Below are 21,078 nucleotides of genomic sequence, written 5' to 3'. Positions count from 1 at the left end.
CAGCATTCCCTAAGAGTTAAAATTAAGTTGAGTGACAGCCAAAATATCTAGATCGTTCCTCCCCAAATCTTTGAATGATTTATATTGTATTATATTAACTTACTTTTTTTTTTTTAAGATTTTATTGGGGAAAGGGAACAGGACTTTATTGGGGAACAGTGTGTACTTCCAGAACTTTTTCCAAATCAAGTTGTCCTTTCAATCTTAGTTGTGGAGGGTGCAGCTCAGCTCCAGGTCCAGTTGCCGTTGTTAGTTGCAGGGGGCACAGCCCACCATCCCTTGCAGGAGTCAAGGAATTGAACTGGCAACCTTGTGGTTGAGAGCCCACTGGCCCATGTGGGAATCGAACTGGCAGCCTTCAGCGTTAGGAGCATGGAGCTCCAACCGCCTGAGCCACTGGGCCGAACCTATATTAACTTACTTTTAATTGTGAGATATTTTACACATATGAGTACATGAACATTGTAAAGAATAGTTTAAAAGCAATGAGGTATCCACCCCACAGCTTAAGGAATAGAACTTCACCAATACTTCCTACTCATTCTTAAGGATTCATCTCAATTAATACCTCTTGAAATACACTAGGGGACTAATTATAATTGTCTTGGTGGTGAGAAAAGAGTGGGTTTTTAAATTTTTTATTAAACTTATTGGGGTAATATTGGTTGATAATATAATTTTCAGGTGGTCAAGATTATAATTCAATATCTGTGTACTCTATTGTGTGCTTCCCACCTGAAGTCTAGTTTTCTTCCATTACCATATATTTGACCCCCTTTTACACTTTGCCCTCCTCCCACCCTCTTTCCTCTCTGGTAAACACCATTCTGTTGTCTGTATCTATGAGTTTGTTTTTTTTGTTTGTTCGTTTGCTACTTTTTGTTTTATATTCCATATATGAGTGAAATCATACAGTTTTTATCTCTTCCTGTGTGACTTATTTCACTTAGCATAATACTCTCAAGATCCATCCATGTTGTGACAAATGGCAATAGCTCATCTTTTTTATGACTGAGTAGTATTCCATTGTATATATGTACCACATCTTCTTTATGCATTCATCTGTCAGTGGACACTTAGGTTGTTTCCATGTCTTGGCTATTGTAAATAATGCTGCAATGTGTAAAATGGAGTATAAATGGAGCCACTTTAAAATGGAGCTGGAGCTGCCGGAGGAACTACCTTGCATATCTTATGTCTCAAACCTTTGGAATGTTAAACCTTTGGACTGGGCCTAAAACAACATTGCATTTTGCAAAGATAATAAGAAATATCTTTATTTTGTCTACTGGACTGATGACTATGGACCAGAAATTAACAACATTGTTTGGGATTAGTGTCACTATGTTAGCTTATCTGCATCAGTAGAAATGCCTTTCTTTTATTGCTATTACAGTGGTATCTCGGTTTTTGAACATAATCTGTTCCAGAAGACCATTCGAGTTCTGAAATGTTCGAAAACTGAGGCACGGTTTCCCCGTAGAAAGTAATGCAAAATGGATTAATCCATTCCAGACCTTTAAAATCAACCCCGAAAACTGCAAATTTAGCATGAATTTTACTATCTAATGATACCATAGATCCATAAAATTTAGTGTTTGTAAACCAAAACGTTCGTCAACGGAGATGTTTGAAAACTGAGTTACCACTGTATTTCCTTTCCTTTTCTCAGAAATACCCCTTGCCTTTTTCCCTTATCAGAATATTATTTGGACTTCTGCCTAAATCAATGCTTCTCAAATAACTTTTTTTTTAATCTCAAATAAATGCCTGTTGCTTCTCACTTGGCCTTTTATTTTTAGGTTAACAAATGAACATAGGGGTATGTATATCTTTACAAATAAATGTTTTCATATTAAGAATGTTTTAATATCCTTTCCCCGTACTTTTTCTCATTTTTCTGAAATAAACATGTTTCTTTTGTAATAAGGAAAAACATTAACTTAATTTTGGAGGGAATAAAAATTCATTTCCTCTGGGAAACTTTCCTTGGCAGAATTAATCTTTTTATCTTCCTTCGATCCTGAGGCTTTGTTACCTTCATTACACTTGGTTCCGTGATTATTTGCTTTCTAGTCCATCTACCCCACGGGACTGCTCCCTCTTCTAGGGTGGGGTTCGTGCCTGATTCATCTCCATGTTCCCTGTGTCCAGCACAGCTCTAATGCAGAAGCCATCCGTAAAAGCTGAATGGAGGAGGAAGGTAAGGAATGACCAATATCCAGGCCCTGCCACTTTGACCATGTTTTCGTGACGAAAAGCTGAATTATGGAAGAACAATTTCTCCTCTATTTGTAGGGGAGGAAGCTCTGCCAGATAAACTGACTGTGGCAAGAGATGAGGCCAGATGGGCAGCCCAAGCGAGGGAATTCATTTCCCCCTGGTTATTAAAGATGTTATCTGGCGGGTGTGCAATCAGCAGTGGGGTGGGTTGTTCTGGATGAAGCTCTCTATCTTATGCTGCATCTGCAGACCAGTTCTGCAAATGTAATAAAGCCCTGGCAGCCGGAGATACGCACTGACCTTCCGTCTCCCTCCCACCCCTCTACAGCCCAGGCTGAGAGAGGTTAGCAGAGCAGACTCCAAACTCCTGTTTTGCTCTCTGCCCAGAACATGACACCCCCATCTGCTTGGCTCTTCCAAGACAGGAGACATAGTCAAATGCTTTGGGATGGTGTCTTTACCCCTTGTGTCTAACCTGTAAGGGACTTGACACTTTAAAAAATTGGTCTTGGGGTGGACAGGTGGCTCAGTTGGTTAGAGTGCAAGCTCTGGGCAATGGGGCTAACGGTTCGATTCCCACATGGGCCAGCGAGCTGTGCCCTCCACAACTGGATTGAAGTCAATGAGCTGCAGCTGAGCTCCCCGGTGGCCAAATAGCTCAGTTGGTTGGAGTGTGGGCTCTCAATCACCAGGTTGCCAGGTTCGACTCCCACAGGGGATGCAACTAGCTGCGCCCCCTGCAACTAGCAACGGTGACGGGACCTGGAGCTGAGCTGCGCCCTCCACAACTAAGACTGAAAGGACAACAACTTGAAGCTGAACGGCACCCTCGACAACTAAGATTGAAAGGACAACTTTACTTGGATGGAGCTGATGACTCCTGGGAAAAACACACTGCTGTTCCTCAACAAAAAGTCCTGGAAATACACACTGTTCCCCCATAAAGTCCTGTTCCCCTACCCCAATAAAATCTTAAAAAATAAAATAAATTTTAAAAATTGTTCTTGTTTTTTTTCCAGTTGTTCTTATAAATTATTTAATGGCTACAAAGGAATATGTATAATACATACATAAAGATTGAGTACATTTAAAACTCTTTGCATCCATGTCCTAGTATAAGCAAGAGAGAACATCACTTTTTCCTTTTAAGACGCCTGCATGTCGGTCCTCATCCCATCCCTTTCCCTTCTCTCCGAGATAACTCTTACCCTGAATTTACACTTATCATTCCCTTTTCTTTATAATTTGACCACATGTTTTTTATCCTCAAACAATATATCATTTAGTTTTATTACAAGTTTGTGAGCTTTATGTAAATAGACTTGTTCTGTCTTTTTCCTAGACTTGTTTTTTCACTGAGCATTTTCATTGCTATACAATTTCCATTATATGAACTGAGGATTTATAAGAACTTTAATTTCCTAACGTATGGCCCCACACTTAGATTTTTGCAGTTTGAACTCTCAGGCTGCATACAGAGCATGACTTGACTTCTTGGACTTGGAATCTGTCTGGAAAACGAACAGTCTCTCTGTGCTGTTTGATTTCTGTTGATAAGTAACCCAACAGCCTTTTTCTACAAGCCTGAACTAGAATGAGGACGTTGACCACTGCCTAATTGATTGCCCATTGTTCTTGTACCACAGCCCCACTTGCTGACCACTGAATCAGCCACTGTTGAAAGTCCAGGTGCCCCCACCAACTGGAAAACCAATGATGTAAGTTTATGGTCTTGTTTTCCCAGGAACTCATCTCTGATGATCAGCTGCTAGCAACTGACAACTTTTGAAAACCCTGTTCTCCCCCTCCCACCTCAGAACATGTCTTTGGTTCATACCAAGGGCTAACTTCTCTGATTTGGAAATCATATATGAATAAAAGTCTCTTTTAATTTTTTCTGGAACTTTTGTTAACAGAATCAACCAAAAATTTACTCCACTTTTGATGACATAAAGACTATTTGCAGTTTTTTGCTAATCATAGACAGTGCGGTAATGAATATTCTTGTACGTGTATCCTGAGCACGTCAGTGAGTTTTCCTGAGGTTTATTAGGAAAGGTTTGGCTGGCTCACATCTTCACATCTTCAGCATTAACAGATGACGCCAAATTGTTTACCAGGGTACAAGGTGGTTGCATCAACCATAACAATTTACAATCCCAACAGTAGTGTTTCAGTTGTTAGACATCTTCACCAATACTTGATGTTTACATTTTTTTTCAAATCATTAAGACAGCATCTCACTGTGGTTTGAAATGTAGTTTAATTTGCATTTCTGGGATTTCTAATGATATTCAACATCATGTTATATGTGTATTGGCCATTTCCTTTCCCTGTTTTGAAAAGTGCCTATTCGAACCATTTGTCCATGTTTCTTCTATTGATTTATCTTTTTCTCATTGATTTATAGTTCTTCATATGTCCTGGGCACTAATCCTTTGTCACTTTAACAAATCCCTTCTTAAGCAGAAATATGTTTTATCTGTCTGGCTACACTGTAATCCAGGGGGTAGAAAGCACAAAATTCTAAATTAAACCAATGAGGATCCTTTAGGACTACGACTTCGATTTCCCTACTGCTCTCTCCACATCTGTCAAAGTGCTGGAGGCACTTTAGTGAAGTTAAGATTTTTCAATGGCTGAGCGGGAAGGTTACAGGCTGTTTTTGTTTTGCTTTTGTTTCATAAAGAACCAATCACAAGACTAAGAATATTGCGTTGTCAGATTTTGATACCTCCAGAGGAGGGCGTGGACGCTTTGAAGTGAACTCGCTGCCCTCTCACTGGTGACTGGCGCGGGGGAAGCTGTTTTTTTTGCCCCAGGTGCTGCCTTGTGATCTGCGCAGAGGCCAGAACCTTGTGATCTCTCCAGGTTCGCGGGAAGCTCTCAGACCTGAGAGCCAAATTCCTTTGGTTTTAAGTCTCTCCAGAGCTGGCGCCCAGCCAAGCGCTCAGTTCCTTTACAGCTTTACCTATAGCGCCCCAGAAATGCACGGTCCCGCCGCTGTGCTAGGAGTTACTGTCAGGTAGGCGGGACTGTGCAGCGGACCCGAGATGGTATTTTAGCTGTAGCCACAAGCCTCCTATCCCCCGGTCTTCCCGGCTGAAGGAGTCTCTGGAGAACGTGTCTTGAGGATGGGAAGTGGGATCCGCTAAAAGCTTTAAAGACGGCCCTAGGTGCGGTGGGCTGGAGTTTGGGGGCTTAAACGGGGTCGCCGTTTGCTCTCTGCTCTGCTTCATCAGGACAGGGGCGGGCAAAAGCAGGACTTTGGAACCTCTTACTGGCGGTGTTGTAATAAGGGCGCAAGGTCAACATGCGAGCTTGGCGCCGCGGTCCGTGGTAGCCCTCCGAGGCTACCCCCAGCCCCCAGGCCGCGGGTGCCTGAGCGGTCCCCCACAACACGCATCCTCTTTGCGGCTGGACCCCGGCAGAAGCCGCAGTTCACCCGGAGTCCTAGTGCGCGGCCCCGGGTTAGGGGCGGGTCCCGAATAGCTGGGGTGCAGGGGCGCGTCACAGGCGCGGGCTCCTGATTGGCCGCCGTGGCGGTCATCGGCGGGGCGCACTGGGATTGGCACAGCCCGAGGCCAGAGCCCGAGTAACGGGACTCTGGGCGGCGGGTTGCAGTCCCGGAGGCCGAGAGGTTGGCGTAGCCGCGGAGCCCAAAGCCCAGGGTGGGAGCCAGGCCGGGACCCGCGCACCATGCCCTACCTGCTCATCAGCACTCAGATCCGCATGGTGAGTACCGCCGCCCGACCAGGGGGAGTTAGGACCCGGCCCCGCGCCGCGGGGGCTGCGGCCGCACCTTGGCGCCTCCCTCCCAGGCAGCGCCGGCGGGTGCTGGGCCCGGAAAGTGCCCGGGACACGCCCCCTCTGGTCACTGGGGAGGGAGGCTGGGCATCCGACTCTGCCCGGAGCCCTGGACGCAGAGCTCTGGTGGACCCCGCGCCTCCAGCACCGCGAAGGAGGCCAGCTGCGTGCGCCCCGGCGACCCGCCGAGCCGGGCGCTTGCGGCTCCTGTCCTGCCTGGCGCGGGAGGGCCTAGCCGCCCACAGGGACGCAGGAAGCCCTGGCCTCGCACGTGGGTCAGTCACTCACTGCGGGGGGTGGGGGAGTGGAATAACCTGCGGGAAAGAGTTTGGAAAAGGAAAGTACGTGCTAAGCTACATCCATGTCCCTGCCCCACCCACAGCCACTAGCTGCACCCTTAGGCACTTCCAGGAAGTGCTGAGGCCAAAAAGGAAGAGAGGATAGACGTTCTAGCTCGTGAAGAAAGGGGAGACCGCCGCCGTTTGGGGTTGGAGGTGGGGAGAACACCATTCAGGAGTCTGAAGTCACCTTCTTTCTTTGGGCGCAATTTCCTCGTCTAAGGTGCTGGCAGCCCCAGGAGTCCCCGTTTAGCTTCAGAATTATCTAACTGGGTCCCCCGGCTGGGCACCGGCATGCTCCCCTGCCCCTTCCCACTCCCCACTGCCCGGTGATCCCACAGAAAAAACCAGCTCCCTGGGGGTGAAGGAAACAGGCGGGCTCAGCACACACAGGTCTTGGCAGTGCCCTAGGGCAGTGGTTTGAGAACCAGTCACTTGTGCAGCTGTTAAAACGTGGACTCCTGGGCCTCTTCGCAGACCTCCCCAAACACTCTAAGCCTGGGGCACCGCAGGTGGTTTTTTTTTTTTTTTAAATATAGCAGCTTTATCACTATATAATACACATACCACCGAATTCACCACTTTAAAGTGTACAATTCAATGGGGTTTTTTATAGCATATTCCAAGTTGTGCTATCACCATCACATTAATCAATTTTAGAACATTTCCATCACCTTCGCAGGCGCTTCTCATTCCTCACCCCCCACCTCCAGTTCCCCAGCCCCAGGTAACCACTAATCCACTTTCTGTAGTAATATGTGGTCTTTCATACCTGGCGTCTTTCACTTAAAGTTTTCAAGGTTCATCTGTATTGGAAGATGTATCAGTACTCATTCCTTTTTATTGCAAATACGAATCCATCCTACGGCTACACCACGTTTTATTTACCCATCCATCAGTCTGAAAAACGTTTAGGTTGTTTCCACTTTTTGGTTATTAGGAATAATGCTGCTATGAACATTCATGTGCACGTTTTTGTGTGGACATATGTTTTCTGTTCTCCAGGTGATTCTGACACACACACAACACGGGTGGTGGTGCCTGGCATGAGGGTGCCAGTCGATGGGCACCGCCCCGGTCAGCTTGGAAGGGGCTGGCGAAGCCTCACCGCTCAGCCGGATGGTGCACCGGCTCCACCCTTTCCCAGCTTGTAGCCAGCCCTCTGCCCCTCACCTCCCAGTCTGGCCCTTACCTGAAACTGGCTCCGTGCCAGCAGACAAGGGCGGAAGGAGAGGCAAGGCCTTCCCTGCTACCTGGCAGCCGGCCAAGCAGCAGCTGGGGCTTACCTTGCAGGAGGCGGGCCCCACCATGGTGGGCGACGAGTACTCGGATCCAGAGTTGATGCGGCATTTGGGGGCCTCAAAAAGAAGCGTCCTGGGAAACAACTTGTAAGTAATGGCATTCCTAAGTGTCTTCTCCTCCCTGGGCCCTAGACCTGTCCCTGTTCCCTTTATACACCACCCAGCCCAGGGACAATGCCACTGCCCGGCCTCAGAGCCCCTCTGCCTACTTCCTGGGGCTCTGTCCTCTTGTAGGTCAGTCCCTGTCTGCAGCCTTACAGCCCCCCAGGCTTGCTCTGAAAGCTTTCACACTGACCCTCTTTTCACAAGAGCCCAAGGACAAAGTCAAGTCCCAGGACAAAGTCCCAGGACAGAGTCCAGGTTCCTGGAGACAGGACTACGTAAGTGGACTGTTCCTTGCCCTCTTATCTCCAAGCTGGACTCTATCAAGGCAAAGCTTCGTAGACAGAGGGAAAGTTTTATGTCTTGAAGAGCTGGCTGAGTAACAAAGGTAAGCCTTAGAAACAGGGAGCCGGCAGCCTGGGTCCTCCTTCCAGCTCAGCCAGCTGCCTGGGGCTCGTCCACTTCCCTTGGCACCCTTTACACCAGCTCCAAGTCTAAAGGGTGAGCGCTGCTTCCTTTCCTGTCCCTCTCCTTTCCTATCCCATAGGCAGGGAGAACCCTGGCTCCAGAGGCTGCAACTCCTGAGAAGGGTCCCCAGTTCAAAGGGCACAAAGGGGAGGCGAGCTGGTGCCAGCACCTTGGGTCAGTGGTGGAGGGCTGGAGCCAACCCTCTCCCTTTGCCATGAAGCATTTGTCTTGAGATGCCCAGCTTGGGGCTTGAGCCCTTTATCTACTTGGCCCTTTAGAATCAATTTATCCTGAAAAGAAAACCAAGCATTCTCTGTGCTAGGGAGCGGTACCGAGTCAGGAACTATTAGGGGGCAGCCTAGTACTCCAGGACTGTAGGACAGCCACTGCGGCAGGAGGGGGGCAGAGGCCTAGGGGACCCTGGGGAGAGCAGGCCCTACCTCCTGAACAGTGCCGCAGCCCAGGGCACGTGGGGCTGTCACCAGACAAACAAGGGTTCTACTGTCTTATAACATTGGCACAGCTACTTAAGCCCTCTAAGTTTTCTCATTTATAAAATGGGAACAATAATGGCGTCTTCCTCAGGTTGTTGGGAGGAATAAATGAAATCATGCTTGCTAAGTGCTTAGCAGGGGAGGCAGGAAGGGAACGTACACTGAGCCTGGCCATCGGAGACACCAGCACATGTCAGTCACTATTCTGAGCATTCCTGACCAGGCCTGGTCTTCCGCAGACACTAGCTTGTATGGGGAGCTTGTACCGTGTACCCCCTCACAATGCCCCTTCTCCTTCTTCTGTTCACAGCTCTGAATACTTCGTCAATGACCCCCCTCGCATAGTCCTGGACAAGCTGGAACGCAGGGGCTTCCGGGTGCTGAGCATGACAGGGGTGGGCCAGACACTGGTGTGGTGCCTGCACAAGGAGTGACCCTCACACAGAGGAGCAGACACGGCACCCCTTCGTTGAGTGGTTGCCATGGGCCCCGATCTCAAGCCCCTGCCTCACTGCCCTGCCCCTCTCTTCCCAAATCGTCATTTTTCCTTGGCCCAGCACCACTGGGCAGTGAATGGCCCTCTCTGAAACCTGACTCAGCAGGGGATGGGAAGGGCAGGGCCCCTTGCCCTGCTGCTCCCAGCTGCCCCTCCACCTTCTGGCCTGGCTGAGGGCCCTGGAGGAGGCCATGTTCACGTGTAGGCTGAGGAGGTGGCAAGAGCCAGAAACATGGCCCCTCGACTGGGCGGGTGGGTCCTGTGCCTCTGGTCCAAGCCAATAAAGGGCTGCAATGAGTGGTTGCTCCTCTGCTCCGCAGGCACAGGGACGCTCACTGAGCGCCTCTGGGGGTCTGGCCACCGCAGGGAAGGGAGAGCCCGGCCTGGGCGGAGCCACCGAGGCAAAGCCCAGAAAGCAGGGCCACACTTGGGCAGGCCAGCACCCTCCACCTATGTATGCAATAGAGGTAGACTCAAAAAACTTTATTGGTGACGTTTAAGAATAGGGCTTTGGGTGGCTGGGCTGGAGGCTACGTGAGCTGCGCCATCGCGTCTTCCTGTTGCATCCGGGCGATCAGCTGCTGCCGCTCGGCGGCTTGGCGCATGCGCATCATGACCAGGCTCTCGTAGTCCCTCTCAGACACCACTGAGTCCTGGGGGGCAGAGGTGGGGAAAGGAGGGGTCAGGGCAGCAGGGCACAGCCCCACACACTCCAAACTGGAGGACAGGGCCTAGGCAGAGCTAGAGTCAAGAGTCAAGGACCCTGGAACAGCCCACAATCCCAACTCACCCATGTTTCTTTGGAGCAAGTAGGCCTTTGGCCCCCAAGCCAGCTTCTCAACCCACCTCAACCAGGAATCACCCCCACCTCCCCGGTCGCAGGCCCTTCATATCTAGTCAGCTTGGGTTCATCTTTCCCAGGTGAATCACTTCCTCATTTCCTTTCAGCCCTTTATTTGACACTCCTTTCCTCCACCCCACAGCCTCTGTTTTTCACAAGTTTCCAGTGAACGGAAGTCGTCAGAGGTGTAGAAATCCACTCCTCTCTGCCAGGCAGAGGCAAGAGCATTGCCCCCCTCCCAGCTGTCCATCTTCCCTGTGGTCTGGCTCCTGCCCAGGACGCAGGAGAAGGAAGCCCTGCCCTAGACACAGCCTCAATGAACCCCACCCTAGAAGGAGAGAGAAACAAGCATGAGGCCCACTTGCCTCCTAAAAATACACACTAAGGCTCCTGGAGGGCAGGGCCTGGCTTTTTCTTTTATGATCCTGCCAGCACAGTGCGGGAGATTAAAGAGGACTATATTTTAACAAAAGAATAATAAACAACCACCTCAATGGGCCAAGGCTGTGGGGTGAAAAGGCAGCTCTACAGTGCCACGAGCCAAGCTGCCAACCCCACGCCCTGATAAGGTCTGCAGTGGGAATTAAATCACTTCCTCCCTCAGCACAGCTTAAGCTCTGTGAAGTGGGAAGCCCACTTGGGTTGGCACAGAAGCCAGGCCAGGGGGCTACACAGCAGACAAAGCTGCGGAACCCTGTTCTGCAGGACACCAAGCTGGTCCACTCCCATGGGAGAAGTCAGGAGGAAAGTTCAGTGTCCAGTGACCTGGGGAATAAGAAGGGAATGGTAGGGTGCAGATACCAGGCCCCGGCCAGCTGGTGTGGAGTAAGGGGTGTGCAGAACCAGGAAGTTTTATTTACCCCAGACCCCCTTGCTCCTCCCAACAGCACCCTTTTCTCTCCTCTCCCATGGCCACCCGAGGACTGTTACCATCCCAGCCAGGCTCACCTACCCAGGCCTGGCCCAGTGCACTGCTGACAAATCAGGGCAGCCCCGTGTGGCCCAGGACCCTCCACAGAAGGGACCTCAAGTGAGGCCCAGGCAGCCCATGGGGAAGGATGGGAGCACGGGGTAGGAGGCGGCAGGACCCAGGCCCTCAGCTGCTCTCGCCTGTCCTGAGGCCACGTGGTAGGTCGAGGAAGGATGAGGAAACGGAGCAGCCAGACTGGCTGTCAGGCCAGGAGGAGGGCAATTCTCCCCTCCCTAAGGTAATACTGCTCTGCTATGAAAACTCAGAGTCACCCTGGCATGCCCCGAGCCCAGCCCTGGGAGGAGCCAGCCCTTTCCAGACATGGGGCTGCTCCCTGTTACCACACCCTCTACCTCCTTCCCCTCATACCTGTGGGCTCTGCTAATGAGGGTCTGTCACCGGGCCCCAGGGCTGAGTCACCCACAAAAGCAACAGGTCTCTTCCTCTTCCAACAATTGTTTCAATAACTGCCACCCTCTGAGCCCCTCCTTCCCACACACACACTGGGGTCTGGGGGGCCAGACCCACCTGCTAGGGCCCAGGGTGGCGAGGCAGAGGGAGGAGGCAGCGTGGTGACACACAAAGCAGGGCTGTCCCCAGACGAGTCCCCAGAGGAATCTTCAGCTCCCCAGTGCCCTGGGGTGTTGGCCACATCTGCCCCAGTCCTTGCATGCGGATGCTGCAATTACCTCAGAGTGTGCAACCCGGCTTCCCACCTGACTGAGTCAGCTGAGAACAACACACCTCCACGCCACACACCAGCACAACCAGCTGGGCACTAATCAGTCAGAGAGCCTCGGCAGTGAGGCACAGGGGCCAGGGAGCGAGGGAGAGCTGTGGGCCGTGAGGAGTGGGGCTGGGGAAGGAGGACGGCCAGCCCTGCCAGCCCTGCCCGACTGAGAAGATCCATCTCTGACCTCCCCAGAGCCGCCCTTACTTCAGATCCAGTAAGTGCTGCTTCTTCCTCTTGGGGTTTTTTCCACTGCCCTATCAAGTAACCAGGCCACTCTTGTCCCTCTGGGAAACACTGTCGCCAGGAACTAGCAGTGCTCTGCTCTCCTTTTCCCGGGACTTCGTATCACCACTGAAGATGCTGGCCCAAGCTCTGTGCTGAGCAGAAAGCCAGAGGCCTCTGCTGAAACCCACGTGGGCTGTCTCTGATTTTTGTCATCCGCTGCTCCAGCAGGAACCAAATGGTCCCTAGCCACTCCTGAAGTGGCCTTCTAAGGTACCAGGCTGGTCTGCTGGCTCCCTGGGTCCCATGGAGACCTGGCGGAAAGGCTCCTTCCGCAATGCCTCCTTCTTCAAGCGGCTGAGCCTGGGGCGGCCGAGGCGACTCCGGCGACAGGGCAGCGTGTTGAGCCAGGCCAGCACAGCTGGCGGGGACCATGAGGAGTATAGCAACCGAGAGGTCGTCCGGGAGCTTCAGGGGAGGCCAGATGGCCGGCGCCTGCCACTATGGGGGGACGAGCAGCCCCGGGCCACCCTCCTGGCCCCACCCAAGCCCCCGCGCCTCTACCGCCTCTACAGAGAGAGCTCAAGCTGCCCCAATATCCTGGAGCCCGCACCTGCCTACTCGGCTACCCTGCCCTCGGCAATCTCCCTGGGAGACGCCCTCCATGAATACTCTGAGGAGGAACTTTTGGACACCTCCACCTTCCAAAGGACACCGGCTCCGGACCTCAGTGATCCCTTCTTCTCCTTCAAAGTGGACCTGGGGATTTCACTTCTTGAGGAAGTTCTACAGATGCTGAGGGAGCAATTTCCCAGTGAGCCCAGCTTCTGAATGGGGTGAGGGAGGGCAGAGGTGGGGTGAATAGAAGAGCCGGAAGCCTGGGGACCCCAGGGAAAGAGGGTATAGTTGTGGAATAAGAAAAAGGTGGGGATAGGAATCCGGGGCCCTGCCGGCCCTATGGGTCTTCAATAGTCCTCCAGGTCACCCCCGAGTGGATGGACAGAGGCACAGAGTCGAGCTGGAAATGTTGCTGACGAGAGCTCTGAAAGCAGCTGGCTAGGCTGGGACCAGGCAGAGGCCAGCTGAGGGGGAGGGCAGCGCCCTCTGTGTGTGGAGAACACACAGACTGGACAGATCAGATGGGTGCCCGCCTCCCGTCCTCTCTGAAGCCACTACCGACAGAGGGAGGTTACAGGACAGGTCTAGGCAAAAGCAGTCCAACTCCAGCGGAAGAGGAAGGTGGGGAAACCTGAGGGGAGAGGGGAGACGGGCCTGACCGGTCCAACGTGGCAGCTACTAGCTACATGTGGCTGCTTACACTGACATAACTGAAACGAAGCAAAATTAAAAATTTAGTTCCTCAGCTGCACTAGCCGCATATCAAATGCTCAACAGCCACAACTGACTAACGGCTACCACAGTGGACAGGACAGGGCGGACATTAACATCACTGGAGAAAGTTCTGTTGGAGAGCGCTGGCTAGACCACGGCCGGAGCCAGCAGTGGCATGGTGGGAAGGGGGACGCACAGGAGCCTGCGGCGGACGGGAGAGGCTGGCAGAGTTGGGATAGTGAGGCACACAGAGATCCAGAGTATAGCTGAGGAACAAGGCCACACAAATCATGAACAGGAACGGGGGCATGAGACACGCTGCCAACACAGCTGCCTGGAGCGCTGCCTGAGGACGGTGGCTCCGGGGAATGCCAACTGAAGGCCCAGGCACAGCTCGCAAAGGCTGCTTTGGGGAGTTCCCAGAATTATTAGTGATGGGAGCCCTTGGGAAATGCAGCAAAAACAGTGGCAGATTTCTCTCCTTGCTGCTGCCACGCGACATAGGAGGGCTGACGAGGGGATGGACAACACACGCGTGGCTGTTGCCGTGACGTGGTCTCCAGAACCCTCCACCATGACTGGGGAGCCCTACTGTGCCTGAACCCTCTGCCGATGGAAGCCTGCACCCAGGGCTGAGCTCAATGGGTCAAGGCCCCACACGGTGGCCTGGCCAGAAGACCTGAAACCTAGCCGAGGTCAGCCTGTGCTCCAGGCCTTTCCAAGTGTGGAGAGGGGACAGGGATACTTCCATGCTCACTGCTTCCACAACTCAAATCCGTGCCTCCATCTTCTCTCCTCCTGTGAGGATGTGCCCAGAAGAAAGGCTCCCCTCTAAATGCAGGAAATAATGAATAAAGTTCTGTATAACACAGCCTGTGGTGTATCACCTGGGGCTGAAATACTGGGACTTCCCAGTGGGGGAATGAGCTCTCTAGAACGGTCTCAAGTTGGGCCCAGACCAGTTCCTTTCCCTCCTCCGTCCAGGGTCTGGGACACACTCCTGGGGAGCTTCCTGTTCTCATGGCCAGGCGACGGACATGTAGGAGAGAAAGGGGGACACAACGGGGGCAATGAGAGCAAAGGCCTTGCTGCCTCACCAGGCACTCTGTCCATAGTACCTGAGGCTCCCACGCAGACCCCAGGCTGTTTCAGAGAAGGGAGAGCTCTTGGCCCCAAAGCTCTGTCCCACCAAAGTGGAGAGGGGGGTACCAGGGCTGCTGTGTGTGTGTGTGTGTGTGTGTGTGTGTGTGTGTATGTGTGTGTGTGTGTGGTGCTAAACAAAAGCTATGAGGACGAAGAGCTAGCATTGGGCACGCATCCGCTGAAGTCTGTGCTTCACCATGAGTCAGGCACCCAGGCAGCGAGCATCCCAATGTCAGCAGGGTACCCTGTGTTATTTCTAAGGACGAGATACTGCATCTTGACAGCAGCCACAGACACACCTGGAAAACGAGCTGAGGAAGGAAGAGCTGCCTGCCTCCTCTGTCCCCTCCTCACAGCACTAGATTGGCTAAGTGCCAAGCGCTTCATTTCACAACCAAGCGGCCTGCAGGCCAGGAAAACCCCTTTGGGTGGTACGTCTCCAACAGCAGAGCGGGACGTGGAGAAAAGTAAGGTGTAAGCATCGTGTGGGGCGGGGCCCGCTGGCACTCAGAAGGAAAGGGGTCAGCATGGAATCCCAGGCCCGCTCTGGCTGGCAGACCTGCCAATGTCTCCCCGCTCCTGGTGACCTGGATTTGCAAGGAAAGGGCCCTGAGAAGAGCCCCAACATGAAAAGGTCCCCCGAACCCTGAACAGGTCCAGCTGAGTGAGGCCTGGCTCCTCACCTGTGACAGTCCTGGGTGGCTGGGGTCCTCCATGCCCTGGGGCCGTCCCTCCAACCAGGAAATCTTCAGAGGGTTATCGAGCAGGCCCACTTCATTGTGGACGGCCAGCTCCTGCCAAACACGCATCCATTACTCCCATTACTCTAGTCAGCTCTCAAGTGGCTTTCTCTACCCCCACAGTAAGTACCAGAACCAACACTCTCGTCCTCCAAGCAAAGCTGAGCAACCTTCCCACAGCGGTGTGCTGAAGCTTTGACCCTCCTTATAGGGTGGGGGTGGGAGGGGGAAGGACAGTGGGGGGCCCCCAACCTGGAGGTGAGCCAGCTCCCACTCAACGTGGAGGGTGTGGAGCCAGGCTGCAGGAAACGAAGTCGCTCTGTGCTCTCCTTCATCCCAGAACATTCTCCCGCCCATCCCTTCATTCGCTGCACCTGTGCACCCGGGAGTCGGGGGACCACTGGGAGACCTTGGCTCTGAGCTGGGAGAGTGGGTACCTGGCTCAGGGTACCCGCAGAATTGTTCCCTTCCCTGGAACGGCAGGGCCAGCAGTGGCCCCCAAAGCCTCATGCAGTACTCACCGCAGCCTTGACAGTTGCAAACTCCACCACGGCAGTGCCTGCCTTCTTACTGGAAAGCACCAGGTTGAGCACCTCTCCATACTGTGGGGACAAGAAAGGCCCAGCTCATGCCAGAGACAAGCCTGAGGCCTGGGGCACAACTTCTAGTTGTGAGGTTCCCAGAGAGGGGAGATCAGAGATGGGAAGGAAATAATTTTTTTCCAAGAATGTAGAATAGTAAAGGAAGTTGAGCAAAGGACTGGGGACTTTGGCAGAGTCGCACAGCTGTCTTGACGACTGCAGGTGGTGGTGTGGGCGGGGTTTTTGTGCCAGATGCCCACCTCCTCTCTCCCATACACTCAGCTAAAGCCTCTGCTTTTAAGGATGACCTGGCCAGTGAAGGCAAGACAGGCAGGAGAGGATACAGGGCAACACAAGTGAGAGGATGCCTGGGGAGAAGCTAGGCTGTCCTGTGTCCTGAGCTAGGAGACAAAGGCAGGTGGAGGGGTTAAGAGAAGTTTAGGCATGGAGACCCTGGGGTGAGCACTGAGGTGATGGGAATGAGGGAAGTCAGCAGGGCAGACCTTTTGAAAAAGCTGCAGGAGGACATCTCTGGAGTAGCCACCTTTTGACTCGTCCTCCTTCTTGCACTTCCATTTTAGCTGAAAAGACAACAGTGGCTGTCACCACGAACACCGACCTTCACCCGAACAGCACCAGATCCCACACCTGAGCTTTACAGTCTGAGCAGAAATTCTCCTGGTCTGCAAGGAATCTAGGAATCTAGGGATCTAGGGATCTAGGGATCCCCTAAAATGTGTTCCCCTTGAAAATGGACAAGCAGGGCGGCCTGCTCACCCACAACCATGTGGCTAGGTCTATAAGAGGCTCTCGTGGAGGGCTTCTGGGGAGTGCTGCCTGCAGCTGTCAGGGCTAAGAGCAGCCTTCCATGGCGAGCTGAGAGGCCATTCTGATCCCCGGGCAGTGGCAGGATGGAAGGATTTGGGCAGCGGAGCAGCTCCCAGGGATCCAGCATCCCCACCAGAACTCCTTGAGCCACTGCACACATCTGTTCTTGCTGACAGGAGGTGGTGTGGGGTGGTGACCCATAGATTCCACAGGGCTCACCTTGAGCTTGGGGGTTCCTCCAGGATTTTCTGCCTTTCCTAGAAAATGTGGGGAAATTAGCAAGGTAGAGTATGAGGGAGCCAGAAATTCTCCCGAAGGAGGCACAGCCCAGGGCCTGAAGGACGTAGAAAAGGTCACTCTGGCCAAGGGCAGTATCGGCCCCCTGCTGAGGAGGACAGCGGCAATCCCACCCCCAGGGCCGGGAGCCGCCTGAAGGCCATGGTTAGCACTCTGCCAACGAAGGGCTGTGAACCCCTTCTGGGGACAGGAGGGAGAGAGACGGACCACATGGTTCTACCACTACAACAAAGAGTCTTTCCCCCGGTGACCTGCTCCAAAACAGAGACAGCTCTGCTTGGGACTAAGAGATACCAGGCCAGGAGACCTCGGGCAGAGTAAAAAGCAGATAGGCCCCAGAGAACTGGTAGGAAGAAGGGCCAGGTGGCACGTGTCCAAGCGGCGAGCCCCGGGGTTCCAGTAGGTAGAAGCCTCCACAGTGACCACCGAGCAGCCAGTGTGGCTTCTCCGGGCATCTAGAGCTGCTGGGAGCAGGAAGCGGGTTGGGGTGATGGACTCTCACCTCTCACCCTCTGTTCCCGTTCCTTGCGTATCTGCTCCTGGATCAGCCTCTGCTGCTCCTCCAGCTGCCGGGAACCCTCTTCTCGCAGGCGTTGGATCTGCAGGGCGGGGGTTGGGGGTGACAATTCTGTGCAGATCCAATTCCAGGTTGGCTCACCTTGTAAAGTCCCTGGGAGGTTCCACCTGCGAGCCAGGGCTCAGCAACCTGTGGGTGGGACAGATCACCCAGACCCCACAGCAGCAGGTGGGTGGGCGTGCCCTCCGTAGCCACTACAGCCACCTGGGTCCGCCCTCCTGCACGCCTGCAGACAGCCCTGGGCTCCATGCCTGGATGCTCACCTCCTGCCCGAGAGTCCTGCTGCTCCGGCTCTCCTCCTCCTCCTCACTGCCCTGGGCCTGGGCCTGGGCCTGCCGCTCCCGGGCCTCCAGGTCTAGGCACAAGGGTTAAATGACCCAGTGGCTGATCTAAGGAGTTTCCACATGGCCTCAGCCCACCCAGTTCTGGCTGCTTCCCCAGTCTCACACAGGATGAAACCATACAGTAACTTTGGCCCCTCCCTCCATGCCCACGTGCTCCTAAATTCATTCCCATTGAGAAAAGTCACAGCATGGAAGAAGTATAGGCTCCGGCTGCGTGGCCAGGGTCTGGAGGAGTTAAATCAGCTCACACTGACCAAGCTGGTTCTCTGATCAGTGAGCAGGGTGTGGGTGGGTGCTTGTGTCAGCAGCCCAGGGCCATGTGTCAGGGCTAGCTGTGGGTGGAGCTGCTGGCCTCTTTTCCTGTGGTTTGGCACCATAGCCTGACCTGCGACCTAGCCTTGGCTTTGATGCTTTTCCCACCACGGAGCTCAGGTTGCCACTGTCTGCTTCACCTCTCCCCCCAGCTCACACTTACGGAGGCTCACTGCACACCCGGCTACAGCGGCTCCTACAGGAACGGCAGGTTCTCTGCAGGGTCCCAGAGCCATTCCCGCCTTCCAAGGTGGCCCTGTGCCAGGCCAGCCTCTGTGACAAACCCTCCTCTCAGGCCTGGGACTCACTGCTTTCGTTTCTGTGCACCTTACTTACCTAGACTCTCCAGTTTGTTTGTTTTTAAGAGAGATGGATGTACTGGGATGGCATATGTACATATTAAGTATATGGATACCAAGTAGGCAAGAGGAAGGGGAGAAAATCAAGTGAAGAGTGCCAGGACCCATCTTCCTGGGGAGATGGAAATGTTCTAAGATTGATTTATAGTCATAGTGGCTGCATTTAGTAAGTGTACTAAAATTATTGAATTGTACACTTGAAATGGGTGGATGTTATATTATATAAAATATACCTCAATAAAGCTCTTAAAAAAAAAAAAAAAAACAGAATGCCTGAACCTCCTCGAATCCTTCTCAGGGGACTTCTCAGAGCAAAAGTTCTGTGCAGAAATGAGGCTGGGACAAATAAAAAGACCCAGGATGGCATAGTGAATAAGAACACGGGTCTACTGCTACTGCGTGGGTTTAAATCCCGGCTCCAGCAAGTTCTCATCCTTGTGGTGCCTTAGCTTCTTTGTCTACAAAAAAATGGGTTTAGTAATACCCACCTCCTTGGATCACTGTGATAATTAAAGGAGACAATAAAACATTTGTCAGAGCTTAGCTAATAGTAGATCTAGTCGCTGTTATTATTCCTGAGTGTCCTTTAGGACCCACCCCTGAAAACAGGGTTCTGCCCAGAGCCGGGGACAAGAGACTTTGAGCTGCTGGAAGTGAAGCTCCAGGAAGAAGGGTGAGGGAGCTGTATGAAAACAGCCCAGGGAAACCACCCAGCACCATGATGTCACCTACCAAGCTTCACTTTCTTCCTTTTCTCATCAAGTTTCTGGGTCCTCTCTGCTGCCTGTTTCTTGGCTTTCCTGACCTTGTCATACGCAGCCTGGCGGGAGAAAGGAACACCAAGGAACAGTCAGCCAGAGAACAGAGCAGGGCCCGGCCACCTTCCTGGCCCCACCGCCTGGCCCCAGAGCCATCAAGAGGCAGTCTGGTGACCAGGTCTCCAGACTGGGACAGCAAGGACTGTGCCACATGGCAGAGTATAGAGGACCGAGGTTGAAGAACCACAGTGTCCTCCAACCACTGGGGACAATTCAGATAGAGGGGCATGGGCTTACCCTGGCTGCAGCGTCGGTCAGTACCTCCAAGGCCTGAGAAAGCTGGTGGAAGAGTTCAGCTAAACACAAGGATCAAAGAGAGAGAGGAGAAAAATCAAGTTAGACGTGGTTATGGTGCTTCCTCCAAAAAGCACCTCAAAGAAGCCACAGGCTGGCAGAAAAGCCGACATCAGCAGATGACGGACCATGAAGGAAGGCTGACACGTGAGCAACTGACCAGGTGCCCCCCACATGAGAGCCAGGCTGTGCACATCAGCATTCCACGGCACTCCCACTCCCACGGGAGCGGCAGTGGGGAAACACCATGCCAGGTCAGCTGGACTCCTCCTCCCCAGGCCTGGGAGAGTCTCACCTGCTCTGGGATTATCCGGATTTTTGTCAGGGTGGCAGGAGAGGGCCTTCTGCCTATATGCCTTCTTTACCTGGAAAAGTCAGAAGAGGGGTCAGTCATTCACTCTCTCACCCTGGGATGGACAGGAAAACCTTGCTAAAGTGATAAGTGAAATCCAGAAAGTGTTCCCCACCCCTAAGAGGCTGCTGGCTCCCACATTGAGACAGTCACCTCACGACCACCAAGGAGATTTACAGTGGAGGAGGCAGAGGCCATGGAGGGGGCCAGCCGCGCCCAGCAGAGGGGCTGGGCCTACTTCCTGCCGATGGACCACCCAGTCTCAGCACCATGGATGTCAAATGGCTCCTGGCAGGGGCAGGTTCTCTACAGCCACCTGGAAACAGGCACTCTCATACACTCCTGGTGGGCATGTACCCTTTTTCTGGAGGAAAATTTCACCATCAAATTTGAAAACCTACTTTCCCTTTGACCCACTCCTAGGAATTTGCCAAAATAAATATATAGGATGCCCTCCACACCACGATTTATATTAGCCCCCAACTGGAACCAACCACAATCTCCCATTTTTAATGGGAGACCCATTAAAAAAATTATGATAGATGTCTGTATGTGCTAAACAGAAGGATCTTCAAGTCTTCATCACAAGAAAATAAATGATTCTATAACTACGTGTGGTGACAGATGTTAACTAGATTTGTGCTCATTTCACGATATGTACAAATATTGAATCATTATGTTGTATATTTGACACCTGAAATCAATACGTTGTATGTCAATTATACCTCAAAAAAAAAAAAAAGAAGGATCTTCAAGGTATAGTGTGTGGAAAAAATAAGGCTTAGAACAATGTATATAATATGATCACTTAAAATAAAAAACCAAATAAAATATGAATAGAGATAGTCGGGTTTGCGCATAGCCTTTGTTTTCTTTTCCTCCTAAAGCAATCATAAGAAACATCAGAGTGGTTTCTTTTGGAGACAGGCTGAGAGTGGTAGGAAAGGAAACATTCACTTCTCATTTTATACCATTCTGTAGTTCAAATTTTCAAACCTTAAACACGTCTTATTTTACTATCATTTTTTCTAGTCAACAGAGGTTATCTTGGTGGGGAGGTTATGGTCCATTTTTAGTTTTTATCTTTGCATATCTCTGAACTGAAA

General features: G+C 52.3%; 3 protein-coding genes across 5 annotated transcripts in view; 2 read left to right on the top strand and 1 right to left on the bottom strand.

Moving 5' to 3' along the window:
* The first annotated feature begins 5,789 nt into the window (after nucleotides 1-5,789).
* On the top strand, nucleotides 5,790-9,526 carry GCHFR (GTP cyclohydrolase I feedback regulator). Of its 2 annotated transcripts, XM_033107508.1 has the most exons (4): nucleotides 5,790-5,958; nucleotides 7,662-7,756; nucleotides 7,979-8,049; nucleotides 9,044-9,170. In XM_033107508.1, the coding sequence occupies exons 1-4, from the start codon at nucleotides 5,923-5,925 to the stop codon at nucleotides 9,076-9,078; spliced, it is 237 nt and encodes a 78-aa protein (XP_032963399.1). In that variant the 5' UTR covers nucleotides 5,790-5,922; the 3' UTR covers nucleotides 9,079-9,170. The 2 variants fall into 2 exon arrangements, with proteins under 2 accessions (XP_032963399.1, XP_032963398.1); XM_033107507.1 differs by lacking the exon at nucleotides 7,979-8,049 and having other exon boundaries at nucleotides 9,044-9,526.
* Nucleotides 9,527-9,704: 178 nt separating this feature from the next.
* Nucleotides 9,705-21,078, bottom strand: part of DNAJC17 (DnaJ heat shock protein family (Hsp40) member C17) — a 35,272-nt gene continuing 23,898 nt past the window's right edge. Inside the window, exons 2-11 of one of the 2 annotated variants that reach the window (XM_033107505.1) lie at nucleotides 19,916-19,985; nucleotides 19,564-19,622; nucleotides 19,241-19,328; nucleotides 17,757-17,848; nucleotides 17,419-17,515; nucleotides 16,839-16,876; nucleotides 16,295-16,372; nucleotides 15,732-15,812; nucleotides 15,154-15,264; nucleotides 9,705-9,882 (exon numbers count right to left, since the gene is read on the bottom strand). In XM_033107505.1, coding sequence (XP_032963396.1) covers nucleotides 9,760-9,882; nucleotides 15,154-15,264; nucleotides 15,732-15,812; nucleotides 16,295-16,372; nucleotides 16,839-16,876; nucleotides 17,419-17,515; nucleotides 17,757-17,848; nucleotides 19,241-19,328; nucleotides 19,564-19,622; nucleotides 19,916-19,985 — 837 coding nt within the window. In that variant the 3' untranslated portion in view covers nucleotides 9,705-9,759. Of the gene's footprint in view, nucleotides 9,883-14,595; nucleotides 15,058-15,153; nucleotides 15,265-15,731; nucleotides 15,813-16,294; nucleotides 16,373-16,838; nucleotides 16,877-17,418; nucleotides 17,516-17,756; nucleotides 17,849-19,240; nucleotides 19,329-19,563; nucleotides 19,623-19,915; nucleotides 19,986-21,078 lie in introns of those variants that run through there. The other variant, XM_033107504.1, reaches the window with a different exon arrangement.
* On the top strand, nucleotides 9,892-14,541 carry C6H15orf62 (chromosome 6 C15orf62 homolog). Its single transcript, XM_033107506.1, has one exon. The coding sequence runs from the start codon at nucleotides 12,302-12,304 to the stop codon at nucleotides 12,824-12,826; it is 525 nt and encodes a 174-aa protein (XP_032963397.1). The 5' UTR covers nucleotides 9,892-12,301; the 3' UTR covers nucleotides 12,827-14,541.

The sequence above is a fragment of the Rhinolophus ferrumequinum genome, chromosome 6, assembly GCF_004115265.2.
Source record: "Rhinolophus ferrumequinum isolate MPI-CBG mRhiFer1 chromosome 6, mRhiFer1_v1.p, whole genome shotgun sequence".
NCBI classification, from domain to species: Eukaryota; Metazoa; Chordata; class Mammalia; order Chiroptera; family Rhinolophidae; genus Rhinolophus; species Rhinolophus ferrumequinum.
This window is presented reverse-complemented; position numbering and strand designations above follow the sequence as displayed.